At 41.2% G+C, this 20,027-nt stretch overlaps 1 protein-coding gene across 2 annotated transcripts in view; it reads right to left on the reverse strand.

Annotated features, from left to right (window-relative positions):
* DYM (dymeclin) overlaps window positions 1-20,027 on the reverse strand; it is a 367,304-nt gene that overhangs the window by 52,640 nt on the left and 294,637 nt on the right. For both annotated transcript variants that reach the window (XM_039543377.1, XM_039543378.1), the window contains one exon: window positions 1,679-1,861. In XM_039543377.1, the coding sequence (XP_039399311.1) occupies window positions 1,679-1,861 (183 nt within the window). The remainder of the gene's footprint in view (window positions 1-1,678; window positions 1,862-20,027) is intronic.

The following is a 20,027-nucleotide window of genomic DNA, read 5'->3' on the forward strand; positions in this document are numbered from 1 at the left end:
ATGAATGCCAAGTGCTCTTGCAGAATATAAATATATTGGGGTTTTTTTTGTTTTGTTTTTTAAATCAACCAATCCTCTGTCCTCCCTAGCTATGATAGGGCCAGTAGGAATCTGTACCATTTGCTAATCTATACCCACTCATTTGGTTACACAAACTGAAAGAGGGCGATGGATTTGAAATGTGGTGAATTACCATCTAAGTTTTTAAATAAGGCTGCTAATGCTAATTTGGCTCTTCTAGTACAGAAGAAAACAAACCATTGGTGATATTAAATTAAAATATCTGTATATCACTCAACTAGTGTAGCTAGCTGACAGTAAGCCTGAACTATGGCCAGAAGAGATGGTAAACTATTTGCATTTAATTACTGAATAAATATTAACGAATGGAGGCCAAAATACTGATCTATTGAATCTTAACATTTGTTATTTTCTAGCAAGTATTATCATCCAGGTCCTTAATATATGAATATTAAAGGCACCACTATATTTCATATTAGAAAATACTTAACTACCAACCCCTTTTCCTACCAAATCCCCCATCACAGCAGCCTGCTATGTATGGAGATACATATGAGGATCTAACATGGCTCCCTATAGAGAAAGTAAAAACAACGAGGAGTCCTTGTGGCACCTTAGAGACCAACAAATTTATTTGGGCATAAGCTTTTGTGGGCTAAAACCCACTTCATCAGATGTATGGAGTGGAAAATACAGTAGGCAGGTATAAATACACCGCACATGAAAATATGGAAGTTGCCTTACCAAGTGCTAACGAGCCTATTCAATTAAGGTGGAAGTGGGCTATTCTCAACAGTTGACAAAAAGGGGTGAATACCAAGGGAGGAAAAATCATTTTTGTAGTGCTAATGAGGCCAATGTAATCAAGGTGGCCCATTTCAAACAGATGATACAGCCTAACAAGGCTACCACTCTGAAACCTACAGAGAAAGTGAAGTTCATCCTTTCTAATAACCAGCACAGGTCCACTTGAGAGTGGCAGGAGAGAAATTAGGGCTAAGAATTCTGTTTTATGCTTTTCCTAAACTCTTACTCACCAGACTCTTCCGTAGGTCAAAGCAACACAAGTTCAGGTAGGGTATGCTGCCTGCCTGCAGTTAGCTGAAGGAGAAACTCTCCTACGCTAGTTTTTTCTTCCACTTCCATCACTGGAGTATTAAGAGAGATTACTGTAGGAAAAGAACCTTCTGCTTGTCTGAAGAAAGAGGGTCCTTGTGGTGTGCCCTTGCAGAGGGGGAGTAGAGTAGCTGCCACTGGCCTCCTTTAGAAAATTGAAAGGCAACTACTTGGAGGGAGCTCCTTCCAGAAGAGGATTTGTTGCAGCTTGGGGAAATCCTCATCAGTGGGCTCCCTCAAATCTCATGGCACAAGTCATGGTGTCTGCCAAGTAAGGATGGAATCCAGTATGGTTCATGGTGGAGTCCCAGAGACTGAAGGAAGGGAGAGGTGTTGAGAACAACCCAAGTTCCACCCCTTTCTTAGCTACAATCATGATTTGGAAGCTCAATATTTTTAATAGAGTCTAAAAATATCTAGCAAAAGAAAGGGATATATAAATGTGAAAAAAATCATCACTTCTCTCAAAAGCATATTCAGCTAACAATGTGTTCAAGAGGCTTGTTTTACTGCTTGCAAGTGATTAATAAATATTACTTACCAGGTCTATATTTTGCATTATGTCCTGGAAGGAAGGGTGAGTTCGAAACTGTTCAAACAGATCCCGCTTGTAAAGCAGTGCATACACCAAATTGGGGTTGTGATGGAGAGAATTTGTCAAGCAGGAATTGATAATCTCTAACATCATTCGGATCACTTCTTCAATCACATTCAGGTCTTGTGCCTTAAGGAACAAACAAAAGGTTAGCATGCCCCTTCCATTATATATTAGGCAGAAATTATAGTACTCAGGTATTATTACTAATGTAGCTGTTAGCTGGCTGATGTCTCATCAATAGTGAAAAAGTCTTCCATTCTTGCTTGTCTGGTAACATGGCTATGCTTTCTCCTTTAACATCCAAACTTTTACCTTAAAGGTCAATGGACTCTAGCGTCCACTTTGCAGCCCGCCCTAAAGAATTTTAACCACAGTAATTGCAGTCAATTAAATTCACTGAAGTTATGTGATTTTAGTCAATTTCCACTCCTAGCAGGTGCTGCAGGTAAATGCAGCTCAGTACAGGTGCACTGCATTTTATTTTCTGTTCAGCATTCATTGTGGAAAACAAAAAGGAGAAAGAGTAAACAGAGAGCCAGAAAAAGTCAGCAAGAAGGAAAACAAAAGATGGCAGGGAAAAAGAGAAGGAAACCAAAAGTAGGAAGACAATCTGGACCAAAACACATTCCTCCTCCAAACGTTTCTATTGCACGTTATTTTGGCACTCTAGGTTACTGAAGTTGGATCACTGATGGTTCCCTACTGGTAGTGCACTAGGCTACCATACTTTAGATCAATTGCACTTAATGTATTTGACAACCAATCCAAACAATGACCACTCATAATCCAACCTTCCATTCTAAGCAAGATCACAGAGAAGATAGCAAAATTCCATCTCCAACCCCACCTGACAACATCCTGGATCCCTCTCACTGGGCCTTCACTCTAGGATATGACATACAGACAGTCTTTACATTGGACAATAGTCCTCTCTTGGTTGTGGACAATGGGCAAACCTCCCTGCTCATATTGTTCAACTTCTCAGCAGCATTTGACACTGTTGATCAAGACACTTTACAGACCTGGTAAGGGAGAGCAAAATCACCCCAAGATGGCTTCAGTCTTTCTTATTATCCTGAACACAAAATTGAGAATATTAGCTCATGAGCCTAGCATTGGTTTGGCCTTCTACATTTCAGAAAAAGCCATTAACTACCCAATAGCACTTCCCTATTTCATAATTGAACTCTGCTGACAGTGTGGGGAGTGAAAATCATTCCAATGCATTTTACTGGACTCTCAATCTGCAAATAGTAAAGTTTCTTTCCAGTATAAAGCAATACCACTTTTTAAAATCCCGTCAGATTGCAGCGATTATCACATATCAGTTAACACTGCCTCCTTTGCCAAGGCTGAGGAGGGGAAGAAAAGTTGCCACTATTCCACTTGGGGGAAGACAAGTGGGGGAAAAGGAATTCATGGCTTCCATGCATGGCTGTCCCTAGCCATTTTGGTCCCCTCCAAAGCCCCCCCCCCATGGGGGGGCTGTGTAGAGCCCCAGGCCTCCATGGGGGGGGGAGGAGGTGTGCAGGGCTGGTCCCAGGCCTCCGCGGGGAGAGGGCTGGGGGAAAGGGGGAAACCGCCCCCTAGCCCCAGCCCGCTCCGCTCTGCTCCCCTGGCTCCCAGCCTTGGGGGGAGGGGGGAAACCGCCGCCCAGCACTCGCCAGCAGCACAGCTGGCAGCCAGAGGAGTGGACAGGCGGGGGCCAGGTCGCTCCACTTACCATGCGGTGAGTGCAGGCCCGTCCCCTGCAGCAGTCCTCAGGAGAGTGGGGGTGGGGATGGGGCGGAGCAGGGGCTGGAAGAGGCGGGGCTAGGGCAGGGGCCTTGGGGAAGAGGCAGATCAGGGGCTGGAGCAGCACACAGCTGCACATGGCACCAGGAAATGTGGTGCCTCAAATTCCCTGGTGCCCTACACAGCTGCGGACTTTGCGTATGGGTAAGGACGACCCTGCTTCCATCCTACTGCAGCTACTTCCTATCGACAGTGGAGAGAAGTTAGTCTCCCTGCAGCTTCTCTATACTGGTAGTGAAGATATGTCTGCCTCTTTTCCCCCACCTTCATCTCCTCCACAGCTTCAAGTTCCCTGTGCAACAATGTCCCCGCCCCCACTTTATTCTGCAGTGAACTAAGCAATGTAGATCAGATAGACTCCAGTCTTTCACGCGTGTTTGTCTCCCATGTATACAAAGCAGGTCTAAATTATGAAGTCCTTATGAAATGCTTGTTGGAATAACATTGTACTGTGCACATGTTCAAATTCATTTTTCTCCTCAGCATGCCAACTGTTTTGACTTTTTAATTCTAATGCAAGAGGTTTCTTTTGAAGAATAGTTATGGTTCTCGTTCCAGTCCTGAGGATATCCCATATTTTTACTGCTTTGGTGTCACCCATCTTGAAAGCCTTTTGTATGGTGGCCAATACAATCCTGGCAGAAACTCACTGCAGAGATGAGCACTATGGCTATTTAATCAGCCAAAGAGATCATAGTGTTGTATGACAGAAAGCACTCCTGGCGTTCTGGACAAGATGTGCTCTCTCTGTAACAGTCCCAATACCAGGCTTTGAGTAACAAAGTGCATTTTAGTGAAAACGGAGTAATTAGTTCAGATGAGTTACAGTGAAAAATTCAGACCTGACTAAGCAAGGTGCATCTCCCATGACATCACCTGAGTTGTACCTGCTTAATTAGGTTTGAATTTGTCTCAACGTATTTTGAATGATGGGAGGATAAATAGAATATTACGGTAGGATTTTCAAAAGCTCTTCTTGCTTGTTTAACTCTACTCCCACTGAAATGGGGAGAAGAGGAAGGATAATCCAGCAGTTAGGACACTAGCCTGGGACTTGGGATATATGAGTTCAATTCCCTGTCCCACCACAGACCCCCTGTTTGACCCTGGGCAAGTCACTTAACCTCTCTGTGCCCAAGTTCCCCATCTGCAAAATGGGGATAACAGCACTTCCCTACCCCACAGCGGTGTTGTGAGGATAAATACGTTAAAGACCATGAGGCAATCTGATACGACAGTAATAGAGCCCACACAAATTCCTAAAGCAAATAGTTTAAAGCTGATAGTAAGACTCCAATTGTCTAAGACTTTAAGAAGGTAAAAATCACTAAATGGCTATTGCATGGTAACATTAAATCACTACCAATCTGGACTGAATTAATTAGCAAAGAGGTGAAAAGCCTTGTATCCCATCCCATTACCAAACTGATGAACTATCAAGCGTTCCAAAGTAGTCATTAAAAAATCTTCCGGGGCAAGGATTTGGTTTGCTAAGCTTTGAGTCACAAGCAAATTTTATGGCAGAGTTGTAACCCTCATGCCCTCTCCAAAACACCAGCACCCTTGGGTTCAGGATGGAAAGAAAGCAGATCTTACTATAGCAGATATAGCCTGCTGCCTGAAACCCGACTTAGACACATACCTAATTCCCACAAGTAAATTTTTTTTTAAACCTAAAACGCTCACCTAAAACATGGGAAGTAAAGCTATTTTAAACCGAAAAATATTAGTATCTACCAGCATGATGTTTAATGAAAAACAAACCTGTTCATTGCTAAGCACACAGTCTGCATCGAACAGCTAAAAGAACATGAAGTAACTCCTCAGTAATAACGTCTCAGGTTACTTTAGAATTTAATGGATGGAACTTCCCCACACATTTTAATTCCAAATATAATTAACAAATAGGGGGAACACTGTTAGATGTCATATTTCAGATTTCTACCTGTAACTTTCTACATAGATATTATGTAGAATGAGCTATATGAACGAATGTTAAAGAAAAGAATGGTTGATAATCCTATTATTCCGCACATACTATTTGCAAATTTGCTGCTATAATTTCTGATTAAAGCATTCCGAATAGCTTTAAATCTTAAATTTCTACAAAGAGGAAAAAAACCAAGTTAAAAGCCAAGGACAGCATTTGGATGGGAGAATGCAGACATGCTGTCAGAGCTGATAAAATATTGCGCTTTTGTTGCTTTGCATCACTAGTATCAAGCTAAGGCACCTCTGCATCTAGATGTGGCGTCAGGAAAGATATAAACGAGGTTATAAAAACATTTCATAGTTAAAGAAAAAAGTTTTTATCACCCTGTGTAATAACTTTCAGACCAGTTTCACCACAAGTGAAACACAGAGCGTGTGTGTCTGAGATGACGGCTAGAAACAGCAAAATGTTAGGAGCTTTTTTCTTGAGTAGATTAGATGCTATCCATAAGAAAAAGAAAACAATTACGCAGATATTTTTTGTGCCAACCAGTCTAGCTGTTGTGTGGTAATGGTGAATCCAAACAAGACACTAGTTTGAACTAGTGAGGTTTCCACAGTGCCTAAAGGGCTGAGTGCAAGCTCTGCATGTTCTTCATAATTCAGTTTGTTACCACATTTGCTGACTGTTAATTACTCATTAGGATACCAGTATCAAAAACATCTCAGATGCATAGGGCTCAACTAGACCATGACCCTTATTTGTGCTGCCAAATGTGCTTGGTGAAAACTGAGATTTATGTAGGGCCTTTCACACAAAAAGATCAGAAAAGAGATTTGATTATTTTTAAATAATCTACCAGTGAAATAGGATGTGAAACTCTCAGAGTGCACAGCATCACTTTGCAACTGTTTGTGACTGGATATTGGTCACTGAAAGCAGGGCAAAAGTAGGAACAACAGTTGCCGTTAGCATTTGCCAACAGAGCCCACAGAGCGGTAACCTTATGTACCACAGGTTTTCCCTTTTACTAAGGATAGGGAATAACTTTGGTAACTTTGTTGGCAAATATTTACTTTTTAACTAGATCCCTGGCTAAGGCCAAACTGCCTGAGGCACAATTCAGTTGGTGCTGTGAAAAGGTGGCTGAAAGATCAACTTTAGAGTCCCTTGATCCTGGTGCTGGTCTTTGCAGCCTGTTCTTCTTGTGTAGAGAGAGAAAGGAACAGGCAAACGAGACTCCGAAAGAGAAGAGAATGAAAACAGAGACAACTGACAGACACAGAAATGGGAGGATAACAAAATATATGAGCAAGCTAGATAATCACGGAGAAAAAAGATACAAATGAGGGTGCAAAGACTAGAAAAACTGGTGGACAAACCTAGATGGTCCAGTCTCCATCCATCCTAAATCACCGATTTCCTTATTTCTTAACATAATCCATTTCATGACTAGCAGGACAACACTCCAGGCACTGCCTTTCAGAGGATTCAGTGCAATCCTGGAGTGTTTAAAGCCATAAGTCTGGTTCCTTAAAACACCAGGTGCAGTATGATTGTTCAAAAGTGTACTGCTTAAAATGATATTAATATCTGCCTAAACATTCAAAACTGGGTATCCAAAGCTAGGCTCCTCAAATCCATGTTTAGACATCTACACAAAAGTAGACTGATTTTCAATAAGTGGACGATACAAAGCTCAATGCATTTGGAAATCTGCTCACATTTAGTTAAGTGCCTAACTATTGGCTTCTAGATTTTAATATTATGGCCATAATATTTATTGATTGCTTGTCTTTTTAATTTTATATTAAACATTTAAAAAAATACCTTAAAAAGTTCTATGGTGAGTGAGAGCGAACTCCCAACCACTAAAGTTTTTTGATTCCAAAGTCAATTTCTGAGGAAAAAGATGTCTCCCTTGCCGGTCTAGACCTACCTTGTAGGTTTTTTGTTCTTGCTCCCCTCCTCCCCCCAAAATACTACTACTAAGGATCTATCCAACAGGAACTGAGATAAACTACTGGTACTTTGTTTCTTGGTTCCTTTCCTACGATTCTAATTTAACTTTAGATGGGAAATTTTAGTCACATAAGATCAGAATTTCAGTCATTTATGAGAGTTCATTCCCTTATCCAAAGAGACACTAATTGATTAATCTATCTCGCAGGCTGAAATACAGCTTGTGCTAAGCTCCAGAATGTGAGAGAAGAGTGTTCTTTTAAAGAATACTAGATTTCTAGATGAAACCATTCTCTGTTCATTTTCAGCCTATACCAACTTGCCAACTACATTTTTACTTCAGTTAGCCTTCAGCAGTCACGAAGGCCTTGTCTTCACTGCTGAGCTAACGTGGGCTCTTATTCAAGTGTTGCCTTAACCCAGCTCCCATCCACACACAAAACCCTCTCGCTCAAATGTGGTGGTGCTTCCAACCCAGAATAGCTGGCTAGTCTTGAGGTACAGGCTTAAGAGAAGGTTACTCATCCTGTGTAGTAACTGAGGTTCCTCAAGATGTGTGTCCCTATGATTGCTCCACACTTTAGAGGTATCTGTGTCCCTGAGCCTAGGGTCAGAGATTTTTAGTAACAGTGCCTGTTTGAGCTGCACATGTGCTTTCCCTGTCTCACACCATATTTGGCAGCTATATAGAGCTGTGTGGCCAAACTGTCTTCAGTTCCTTCTCTACTACAGAGCTTGTGTCTAGAAACTCCGAAGTAGATGGGAGGAGGGTAGGTAGTGCAGCACCCGTGGGGATACACCTCTCACAGAACCTCACTTACTGCACAGGGTGATAGCTAGCTAGCTAGCTACTTCTTCTAGTAGCATCCCAATAGGTGCTGCAATTTAGGTGACCGTAGAACAGTGCTTCTTGTTAGAAAGATGTGGATTTGGAGTTGGATTCGTTACTGAGATAAAACAGTCAGTCCCAGTATTGCACCAGATGCTGAGTGACTGTGTAATGTTACGTGAATGTGTGAGTGGATCCCCAGGTCCCTGCTCTCCAAATGTCTGTGATCGGTATATTGTTCAAGAAAGCTACAGAGGTGGAAAGTGATTGCGTGGAGTGTGTTCAAGTTCCTGGTGGGGGTTGCAAGTCATGTTGATGATAACAAAGGTTAATGCATTTGGAAATAGATTTTGAAAGTCTTTATTTAGATATGGCTGATCCCTTAGATCGCTCCGCAATTGAAAGGAATAGCCTTAGTAATTTCCTGAAGGGTTTGGTCCTTTCGAGATATGAGGCTCAGACCCTTCTAACATCTAGTGTGTGGAACTTCACCTCCCTTTTATTCCCATGCGGTTTGGCGAAGAACAATGGAAGATGAATAGGCTGATTCAGGTGGAAGGATGAAGGTATTTTAGGCAGGAACTTTGAATGCAGTCTGAAAGTGACTATCTCTGAAGAAAACTGTAAAGGGGGTTACGCCATAAGAGCCCTATTTCCCTCACTCTTCGAGGGGATATGATGGCCACAAGAAAGGCAGCCTTCATGCATGAATGAGCAGGTCACCATGGGTTCAAAAGGGATCCAGAGAGGCATCTCAGCACTAGGTTAAGGTCCAAAGATGGAGTAGGATCTCAAACTTCAGGGTAGAGGTTTCGAACATCTCTGAAAAAACCTTTTTGTTATAGGATGGGTGAATACTGAATGTCTGTCGACCTTGTGGAAGGCTAAGCACAGTCTGCATCAAACAGCTTAAAGAACATGAAGTGACTCCTCAGTAATAAGGTCTCAGGTTACTTTAGTATTTAATGGATGGACCTTCCCCCCACATTTTAATTCCAAGTATAATCAATGAATGGGGGGAACAGTGTTAGATGTCATATTTCAGATTTCTACCTATAACTTTCTACATAGATATTATGTAGAATGAGATATATAAATGAACGTTAAAAGCCGTAATGGCTGCGAGATGTACTCTCAGTGAACTTGAGGATAATACTGTTTTTTAAAATACTAGTATATAGTCTCGCATCAGTGGCAAAGGCGAGGATATAGCCATAACATGTATACTGTCACACCAGATCTGGAATCTCTGCCATTTGTTTTCCTGCTATTTAATAGTGTCTCTTTTATGTCTTCTGAACAGGGCATTTCAACATTTTGAAACCATTAAGGAACCATGCTTTCACGTGGAGAACTTCTAGATTAGGGTAGTGAATTTGGATACAAAACTTGTATCCACATCCGATATGCGATCGCAAACAAGGTCTGTGGATATAAAGTGGATATCCACAGATTTGCAGAGCTCTAGCCATATACCCTAGTTGTAAGCAGGTTCTGGCTGATATCTGCAGGCTGGTGTGAACTGTGGAAATCAAATTAACTGGTTGTTGCAGCACATAAGTCTGGGGGAAGCACCTTGGGGCCTCCACCAAATTCTCAAAAATGTTTTGAAGTGGATAGTTGAGATGTAGATGCTTCTTATTTACAATGGCACCTGTTGTAGAACAGCGTTGCAAGATACTTATGTGCCAGATATGCTAAACATTCCTATGCCCCCTCATGCTTCGACTTGTAGGCTCTAAAGTTTTACATTGTTTTGATTTTGAGTGCAGTTATGTATTGCACTTTCATGATAAAGAGATTGCACTACAGTATGTCTGAGGTGAACTGAAAAATACTATTTCTTTTATCTTTTTTACAGTGCAAATATTTGCAATAAAAATAATATACAGTGAGCACTGTGAACTTTGTATTCTGTGTTGTAACTGAAATCAATATATGTAGAAAAACATCCACAAATATTTATAATAAATTTAAATTGGTATTCTATTCTTGTTTAACAGTGCGATTAAAACTGAGATTAATTGCAACTATTTTTTAAATCTACTTAATTTCTTTTTCATTAATTGCATGCATTAACTGCGACTAATGGACAGCCCTAAAACAGAGAGAACAAAATCAAGAAGGATATCTTATAGGAGGTGCAGTTAGCAACGTCTATACTTAAGGTCGTCTGAAGCTTTCCATTATAAAGACCCAGTTTTCAGTTGCTTGTAACTTTGCTAAACTTTACCTGTTCGGGCTGAAATTTTCCATCTGCTCTGAGCATGCACCATCCCTTCCCAGCTCCCACGTGCCATCCCAACAGAGTGAATAAATATGTTCCATCTCAGAGCTCTAAGGGCTGAAAGTGACTTTCCCTGCAATTGCAACTCTCAAGTGCAGTGGGTCACTGTGGTGCCAGGCACCAGAACCGAGACCAGGGACACACACTCTTCTGTGCTCTCAATTCTCCCCCAGTCAACACCTAGGAAGTTTCCTCCATCATGTCATAGGTCTCACCCCCACTTAGAGCTGTTGGGTTCCAAAATGGGGACCTGCACTGGTTTCCCTCTAAACTAAAAATCCTAGTTTAGATCTGGTAAAAGCTGCCACCATCCAATCAAGTACGTGGATTGGGACACAGTCCTTCCCCAAAATCCTTGGGGATCCCAAGAACCCCAAATCTATGGAGTTCTTACACCCAGGAGAAATAAACCATTCCCCCCCCTGCTTCCTCCCCCCTCCCTTTTCCTAGGAGAGATACCGGGATCTAACTACAGAGGGATGCCTCCCCCTCCCCTTTCCCTGAGAATCCACCCAAGGAAAAATCAACCAAGTCCTTTATAGAAAAGATTTATTACAGACTAAAAAGAAAGTCACTGTCTCTGTAACCAAGATGCAAACATACAGGGTCTAAACTCATCAATCTCTGGAGTGAATCCCCCCCTCCTTTCTTTCTCAGTAAAAGCAAAGTAACAGCAAACAGAAATAAAGAATTTCCTTCAGCAAACACACAATTGCAAATGTAGAAATCAAATTATAAGACTAATCCGCCTTTCTAATTAATACTCACTATAAGATAGTATCAGAGGGGTAGCCGTGTTAGTCTGGATCTGTAAAAGCAACAAAGAATCCTGTGGCACCTTATAGTCTATAAGGTGCCACAGGATTCTTTGTTGCTTTTATAAGATAGTAGGAACTACTCCAGGAGAACTTGGAGACATGACTGGCCTCTCTTAGATCCAAAGAGAGCCAACAAGGAACACAGACAAAGGCTTCCCTCCACAGAGATTTGAAATTATCTTGTCTCTGATTGGTCCTCTGGTCAGGTGGTCATCAGGTACTGCATGTTAACCCCTTACAGGTAAAAGAGACCTTAACCCTTAACTATCTGTTTATGACACATCACGATGCCAAACTTGAATGCAGAAGGAACAAGAGATTGGGAGGGAGGCAGACTGACATAGAGCCTGAGGGAGAGACTGGGAATAGCTGGGTCAGGAGCCTGGGACTGGGAGCCAGTAGGTGAAGGGAGGGAAGGGAAGCCTGAGCTGCAGGGGAAATAAACGGGAGCAGTATTTTGAATGTATAAAGTGCTATATAATGCTAAGTACTCTGAAAAATCAGGCTCAGATCAAATTGGGCATCCCAAATCAGTGGACACTTTTAACCTTCCTCTCTCTATACCAAGGGTTCTCAACCCTTTTCTTGCTAAGGTCCCTTCAACATGCTATAAAAACGCCAGGGCCTGGCGGGGGGGGGGGGGGAGGAGGGGGTAGCGGGGAGCACGGGCTCTGGGCTGGGGGGCATAGGCATAGTTTACTTCTTTGGGGGGGGATGGAAGGGCTGGTGGGGCTCAAGCCAACTCCACACAGCAGGGTCCAGGGAGGGAACACCACCTCCACCCCCTGACTCACTCAGGAGCCCACCCAGCCTGTCTGGGCTGTGTGTGTGTGGGGGGGGGGACACAACCAAACATATAACTCAAATGGGGGGACTCAGTTCAAAAAGTTTGAAAATTGCTCAGGGTGCAGGGAGAGGGTAGCTAGGGACTGTGTGTGGGCAGGGGGTAGCTCAGGGTGCAGGGAGGGGGTAGCTAGGGGCTGTGGGAGGGCCGGGGGGTAGCTCAGGGTGCAGGGAGGGGGTAGCTCGGGGCTGTGTGTGGGCAGGGGGGTAGCTCAGGGTGCAGGGAGCGGGTAGCTGTGGCTGTGTGCAGGCAGGGAGGTAGTTCAGGGGGTAGCTAGGGGCTGTGTGCGGGCAGGGGGGTAGCTCAGGGTGCAGGGAGGGGGTAGCTACGGGCTGTGTGCAGGCAGGGGGGTAGTTCAGGGGGTAGCTAGGGGCTGTGTACAGGCAGGGGCGGGGTCCCAGTGTGGCTCCCAGCTTAAACGGGAGGAGGCGGCTTCAGCTTTGGGGGGAGGGGAGGCAGGATGCCGGCTTCAGCCCTGCGCCGCTCCCGGCTTCAGAGCTGGGGCTCTGGGGGCCACGGACCCCCAGTTGAGAACCACTACATGGCACAGTGCCCTTTCTGTAAAATTGGAATAATAATACCCCCTCATATTATCAGGAGTGTTTTAAGCAACCTTAGTTTTGGACTTTCCTAACTTTTTAGTGCTCAATTTTGCAACCTTAATGTTCCTTTAACATTGCTGTCTGCGTGCAATATTGTAAACAACATGAGATTTTTACAAAATAAAAATTTACAACTCCTATTAAACTTAAATCTGCAACCTGAACCATAATATCATGACCAGTTCCATTATAATATAGATACAGTTCTAAGTGGGTATTGCCAACAATGGAAAGTACAAGGAAATGTCCATTACATATTCCAAAAGGCATATGAGTATGCTGTATTAACCCCAAGATGGCAGCTGTTTCTTGAAAATAAATCCAGGATTATAAGGAGCTCTGGAGTTTTTCTATTAACTATCTTCTCCTGAACCAAACTCTGCTCTCACCAGAGATGCTCGAACAAATGAAATTTGATAATTGGTAGCTAGGATCCACCTTTATCCATAGAAAACCCAGATTGATATTTGATGGATGTCCTTGGCTAATTCACCACTATGTTTTAATGCAGCTAGCTTCATAAATGCAAATTATTAGGTTTTCGGATGTTTAGCAGTTGGTTCTTCCTTGTCTACTTCTAATTTAATTACCAGAAACTCTGGTATCAATGCGCTATTTTACATCCAATAGACAAGTTGGCACTTGGGGGAATTTTAGTTTGATAACATCATTTAACAGCATCCACAATCAGAGCTCTCATTATGTAAACTTCCTTTTCCTCTTCGGAGGGGAATTTATAAAGTTAACTGGTTTCAAATCATTTACTTTATTTTTAGTTACTTTAAGAGAAGCATATGTATCTTGTTTGTATTAGCTTTGGGGAGCTTCCAAGAGGGTTGTCTGAATTTCCTGCATTTTCAGCAGAAAATAAAACCTTTAACAAAATTATGTGGCTTTGCCAAAGGGGTGGGGGGGTTGGGGGAAAGAAGGAAGTGCGCAAGAAAGCTGCTTTTAAAGTTAATGCACAAATGGCCTTCAAAGCCAGTCATTTAGTGATACAGCTCTGTTATCTTTGTGTAGCTAATTTACTGGCACATATAATACTTTGTGGCTCTCATGCCTCACAACCTGAGTAGTTTTCAGCCACAATGCTGAGTTGTTGTGGGGAGAAAGAAGGGGACTTCACTGTTAAGAGAAAAATTACATGGCTCGCAAGCAAATATACCATCAAAAAAAGACGAAATCAGAGTGCTATGCGCGTTACTCAGAATTGAAAATGGAATTGTCACTTTGGGAGCAAAGTTAATAATAATAAATTATCAGCCACATGAATTTAATATCCTTGGGACTATGGCTCTTTCACTATCATTCGCCTTCTGTCATTCGATTATTAAAAAATGCAGTTTTTAAGTGACGTCCAGCTGCCTTCTCCATAGTGTACACCGCCTATATCCTACCATGATAAATTAGATTCTTCAACATGCAATGTATACTGTCACTCTTCATCAGATAGAAGAACTCTTTCAGGGATGGGAGGCAGAAGCTTTTTAAAACTACAGCTGTCACTCAGAACAGCAAGGGAGAAACTGGGGGAAGAGAGGACAATCTGTGTTCCATACCAGAGAAAACAGCCAGCAACCAGCCTGACCCAAAGTAAAATATGTGCCAAATGAAAACTGGCAAGGTGATGACCCCAACAACGATGTTAGTTTTGCTAACCCTTTGAGAGGGTTTAACAGCCACAGATGCTGACAAGAATGCTCAATCAAACATTGTCTGTGAGGATTTATAGACACCCAAGTTGAACTCCTGCTCAAGTAAAGTGGGTAGTCTGCAATTACAATGCACGTTGGAAGATGAAGTCCATGCCAAAAGGCATACTGTTCCTCCAGTGCATCATAACAAATCTGAACTGGAACGGGAGTCTCCTGCAGCTGACCTTTAGCAATGACAGATTATCTTAATCGATGCAGGCAGCCTTTATCTTCTCACAAAATGTATCGGAGTGTTTGATCTCATCATTCCTTACATGAATAACTTTTTTTCTCTATACAATAAATAGTCAAATCCCTTCTTTGAGCTGTTCATACTGCGCAAACACTGTGCATACCTCCTGTCATCAGGACAGCACAACGCTGCAAGTCAAATGAATTGACCTGTACTTTTTATACAATTTACTACATCAGCTGCTATGTGTCCCTTCAATTTCCAGTTAATCCATAACTTGATGCCTGGACACATCTCTGCCTTCTCCTTTTCAACCCATGAACTTTAAAACTAGTCCCAGTAAACAGTCCTAAACAGTTGCTTTTTTTATTCATGATAAAATAGCCTCCCAAGCAATCAAAACTTTTTTGACATCCTCCTCTAAAAAGCTTCTTACAATCCACCAATTCTGTGACATATCTCCATGATGATGTCCAGCCACTAGTCGATCTTTGTACTGAACATACTCTATCCTTATTGACTGAGGCTTTTGCAACAGGAAAACTGTTATATGTTTGATCCTACTTTCCTATTATACATCAACATATAAAGCTTCTGGTGGTATATAAATAACTGGCGGATTCTTTTCATGGGTTAGTAAACTACATCATGGAAAGAACCAACTGCCTAGCCACTGTTGAGGCCAATAACTTAAAATGATACTACACAAGTGCTACACAATGTAATGGTTTCAGATTCAAGTTCTACATACATAGCTTAGCAACTGTAAAATGTCTACTGTAAAACATTTAGGATGTGAAATGTAACAGTTAGAGACCTGATGGACTACTGTCTAAACACGCTTATTTGAGAAGCTAGCAAAAACAAAACCACCTATCAACTTCCAGTATCCTGGACTCCTCTGAGTCAGGCTTCAGGTTCTCTGGCCTAGTTCCTCATTGACTGCAGAGTACAATTTTAAGATCGCTGTCCTGCTCTTTGAAGTCCTTCATTGAATTGGCCAGTAGCAGATACTATCTGACCTTCCATGCCAGCTACATTCCACTACACAACTGAACTGTCCGTCCATTTTGAATTTGGGGGGAAAATGTATGAGTGTAGGAGATGGAAGTTTCACAGAAGCTGGAGACTATGGAATGTACTCCCCACAAGAGGTAAGAATGACTATGGACCTCAACACTTTCAGGACTAATCTAAATAAAACTCATTTCTTTGATTTAGCTTTTCTCTCAGTAAGTCACACAAACATAATATTATACAGTGACTAATCAAAGTTATTTCTCATACAAGGTGAGAAGGAAGCTAGTTATTATCGCTAAATGGACTAAAATACTATGTTATAAGGATAATGGGGTCTATGTAAGTAGATCAGTTAGACAAGAACAAGTATTTTTGTGATGCAGCATCTGTCTGTTTCTATAATGTGAAGTAACAACAGAAATAGCAAACAGAATATCTTATATGAAGTACTAGTAGCTTGATAGCTTCTGTCACTTGTAATGCATGCTGTCTCAGTACCCTAAGAGACATTAGTTATCAGACTTCACACAGCAGCCAAAAAGCCTTTAAGTGTTTTTGTCTTTAGGGTGAAAATTACTTTTGAAGTGATTGTACGTGGCATAAATAAGTCAGACCGAGGTCACAAAACAGAAGTTTCAAACCTTTATGAAATTTTTTTGATGCCAGAAAAACAAATGAAAATTTTCTTGCTCTGAGACTGTCTAGAACCGGGATCTCAGGACAAATTTTTGGGTGGACTCAGAATGCGGCCTCCCATTCTTGCTGGTGGCCGCTCACATACTTTTTCCTAAAATACTTAATTAGCTTTAGAAAAACCAAATAAATATGCACATATACATGTCCAAATCATTGCAATTTATTTATTGCTAGCTAAGAGCTGAGAATAGAACCCAGGTTTGCTGAGTCCATGTCCAGAGCTCTGACCACTGGACTTCACTACCTCTTTGTTGTAGTCCAAATGACTGAGTACAGTTTATAGTTGCTTGTGATCCTGATTCCCTAAAAAGAGTTTCACAAATTAAAAGTTAACTGATAATACAAACTACCCTAAGGACTTCTTTTTCAATAGCTGCTTTTCTACCCCTTTAGCCTATATATCAACGTTGCAGTGGGCAAATGAATAAAGCAACATTGCTGTGATGTTGCACTCCATATGTTTTATGAAAATATGCTTATAAGTGTGACTATGATGTAACTGGAATATGCTTTATGCAAAAGGTCTCTTGTAAGGTATCATAACAAAGGTTATAACCTACTGAATATATTCCTCCTACACCTCTACCTCAATATAACGCTGTCCTCGGGAGCCAAAAAATCTTACCGTGTTATAGGTGAAACTGCGTTATATCGAACTTGTTTTTTTCCACAAGTGTGCAAAGCCCCCCCCCCCCCCCCCCCCGAGCACTACTTTACCGCATTATATCCAAATTCGTGTCGCATTATATCGGGATAGAGGTGTATTTGTATGCATGTATCATTCTTGTATTTGAAGCTAGAAATATGAAGTATAACTCTGAGGTCCTATTGTAATTATGCAAAGTGTGGGCTATTAATGGTGGTTTAGAATCTTAATGGCTCCCACTGACTAGGACAATTGGTTGTAAATGGTTTATCTATCTGCAAACCTTCCTGTGTACGTGTGAGCCAGTCCACAGGGAATGGAGACTAGGGGTCTTACAGTGACATGTGACCATGTCACCTGAACTGGAATCCATCTTAAATCTGGTACTTTTCCATTAGGAGGAGGGTTGGGGACCCAGAGAGACAGAAGATTCCCGCCTTGTGCCAAAGCTATAAAAGGGGCTGGATCAGGACAAAGGGAGTCATGAGAAAACCCCTGCTTACCACCTGAGATGTTTGCTGGATCTAACAAAGACTGGAGCAGGGGAAAGGATTGGGCCCAGACTAAGAAGGAGTCTAGTCTGTGAAAGAAACTTATTGGAACATCCTTGAGGGTGAGATATTACCTATAATCAGTTTCTTAATGTATTAGGCTTAGACTTCCATGTTTGTCTTATTTTCCTTTGTGACTTACTTTGTTCTGTCTATTATTACTTGAAACCACTTAAATCCAACTTTTTATACTTAATAAAATCACGTTTGTTTATTAATAAACCCAGAGTAAGTGATTAATACCCGGGGGAGCAAACAGCTGTGCACATCTCTCTATCAGTGTTATAGAGGGCAGACAATTTATTAATTTACCCTGTATAAGCTTTATACAGAGTAAAACGGGTTTATTTGGGGTTTGGATCCCATTGGGAACTGGGCGTCTGGGTACTGGAGACAAGTAACCTGCTGAGCTGTTTTAAGTTAAATCTGCAGCTTCGGGGGCGTGGACCAGACCATGGATCTGTGTTTGCAGCAGGCTAGTGTGTCTGGCTCAACAAAACAGGGTTCTGGAAGTCACAAGCTGGCAGGGAAAACGGGCTCGGAGGTAATTTCAGTACATCAGGTGACAGTCCGAAGGGGATCTCTGTGACCGAACCCGTCACCATTACCTTCTGATAAAAGGCCTCCTGAAAATATTAAACAATATTGAAAACTATTGCTAAATATTAGCAATGCACTACAAGGAGTTCAGGTCCAGATAATAAGCACTTGATAGGAATTATGGTACAAGACTCCCAGACTGTAAGAGCAAGAATATGCTACTTTACAGCCATCATTTTACCCTGCAACTGAAGCTAAATCATGAGAGGTGCTTTTATTTCTTCTAATAAACTGAGGAACCACAACATGGTCAGAAAGTTAATTCAGCAGTGCAACACTTTGTGAGAGCTATTGGCATACACACGCTGCACCTACCTTAATTTGTTAAGTGTTATTAAATATTTAGAAAATACAGTTGGACAGACACAGATGTTAGAAACATACTGTATTGTGAAGCAAAAACGGCAACATTGGCCTTTGAAGTGGTTTGCAGCCTAAAGTGCGTATAGGTAAAGCCTTTTAAAAGAATCACCAAAGTGGGTTTATTTCTATATCTTATTTTCTCTTTAAAATGAGCCTACTGCTAATTACAGTTTTCTTCATCATCTACTAATCTGTCAAGGCACAGACTGGTGTGTGTTTATATATATATATATATATATATATATATATATATATATATATATATACACACACACACACACACACACCAGTCTCTGCCTTGATAGATTAGTATTAAATATATATATATATATATATATATATATATATATATATATATATATATATATATATATATATAAAAGCAACATAAATAACAACAAAAAGAAACTCCAAGAACCTCTTCACAGATTAAGGAAAGTGCAAACAGGAAGGAGACAGGAGACAGACTTCTGAGAGCTGATAGCAGGCAAGCCAAATGAGCAGGGCAACTTTTAGATTAAATGTTGTCTTTTACTACATTCCTTTTTCATTTTTTTCTTTCGTAGTGCATTCCCCTAGACACTGGATAAGAGCACTGCATGATTTCTGATAAACACAGGAGCTGATGACGCTACTCAACTTCCTGCCTAATGTACTGGGAGCACACATCTGACAGCATTATTAAATGATACTGAAAAATTGACTTTTCACAATATGATTCCAAAAGGCAGGATATAAGAACAGCTTTCAAATGTCAGTTCCATTATATCCCTATTTGCCAGGATGAAAAAATAATGAGATATTTATATTGATCCTGCACTATATAGTCTTAACTGACATTTCCCTCCCCCCCCGCCAATATTTAATTAAAATTATCTTCATTTAAATAAAGTTATTGTCATATCAATCAAGTGCAAGAAAATATCTTAGAGTATTTCTGAAGAACCATCTATTTTGGATATGAAACTTATTCTAAGCAGTACGTTTCAGAAAATACAGAACTGACAGATATAGGTAGGGTAGCAGAGTGGTGTTTGTATGAGAGAGCAGAGAGGTAGACCATATATACTGCACATCCATACTGGCATCATTTAATTGCCTTAAACAGAAACCCAGTCAGCCATGATAATTATTTGCCTACAAATTAAGAGCAACGACTCAAGGCTAAGTTTTCTGATGAACCTTAATTAATAGATAATAGGAGTCAACAGCAAGGTGAGATAACTTTATGAAGAAAAACTGGACTTTATATTTCAGGAAAATTCAATTACGCTTTTTCCCAGGGCAATGTAACATGAGTCTCTCCATGGTTTTGATACACAGCAAGTTGCAAGAACAGTGTGAGAATGGGAAAACTCACAATTACTGACTTAATCAACAGTTTTTGTTTTTCTCCAGGCAAGTGGATGATTTTATGAAAAAAAAATAATTTTTTTTTACAGGGTGGAGGCAGGTTGCTG

This window comes from Mauremys reevesii, linkage group 6 (genome assembly GCF_016161935.1).
Source record: "Mauremys reevesii isolate NIE-2019 linkage group 6, ASM1616193v1, whole genome shotgun sequence".
In the NCBI taxonomy this organism is placed as follows: Eukaryota; Metazoa; Chordata; order Testudines; family Geoemydidae; genus Mauremys; species Mauremys reevesii.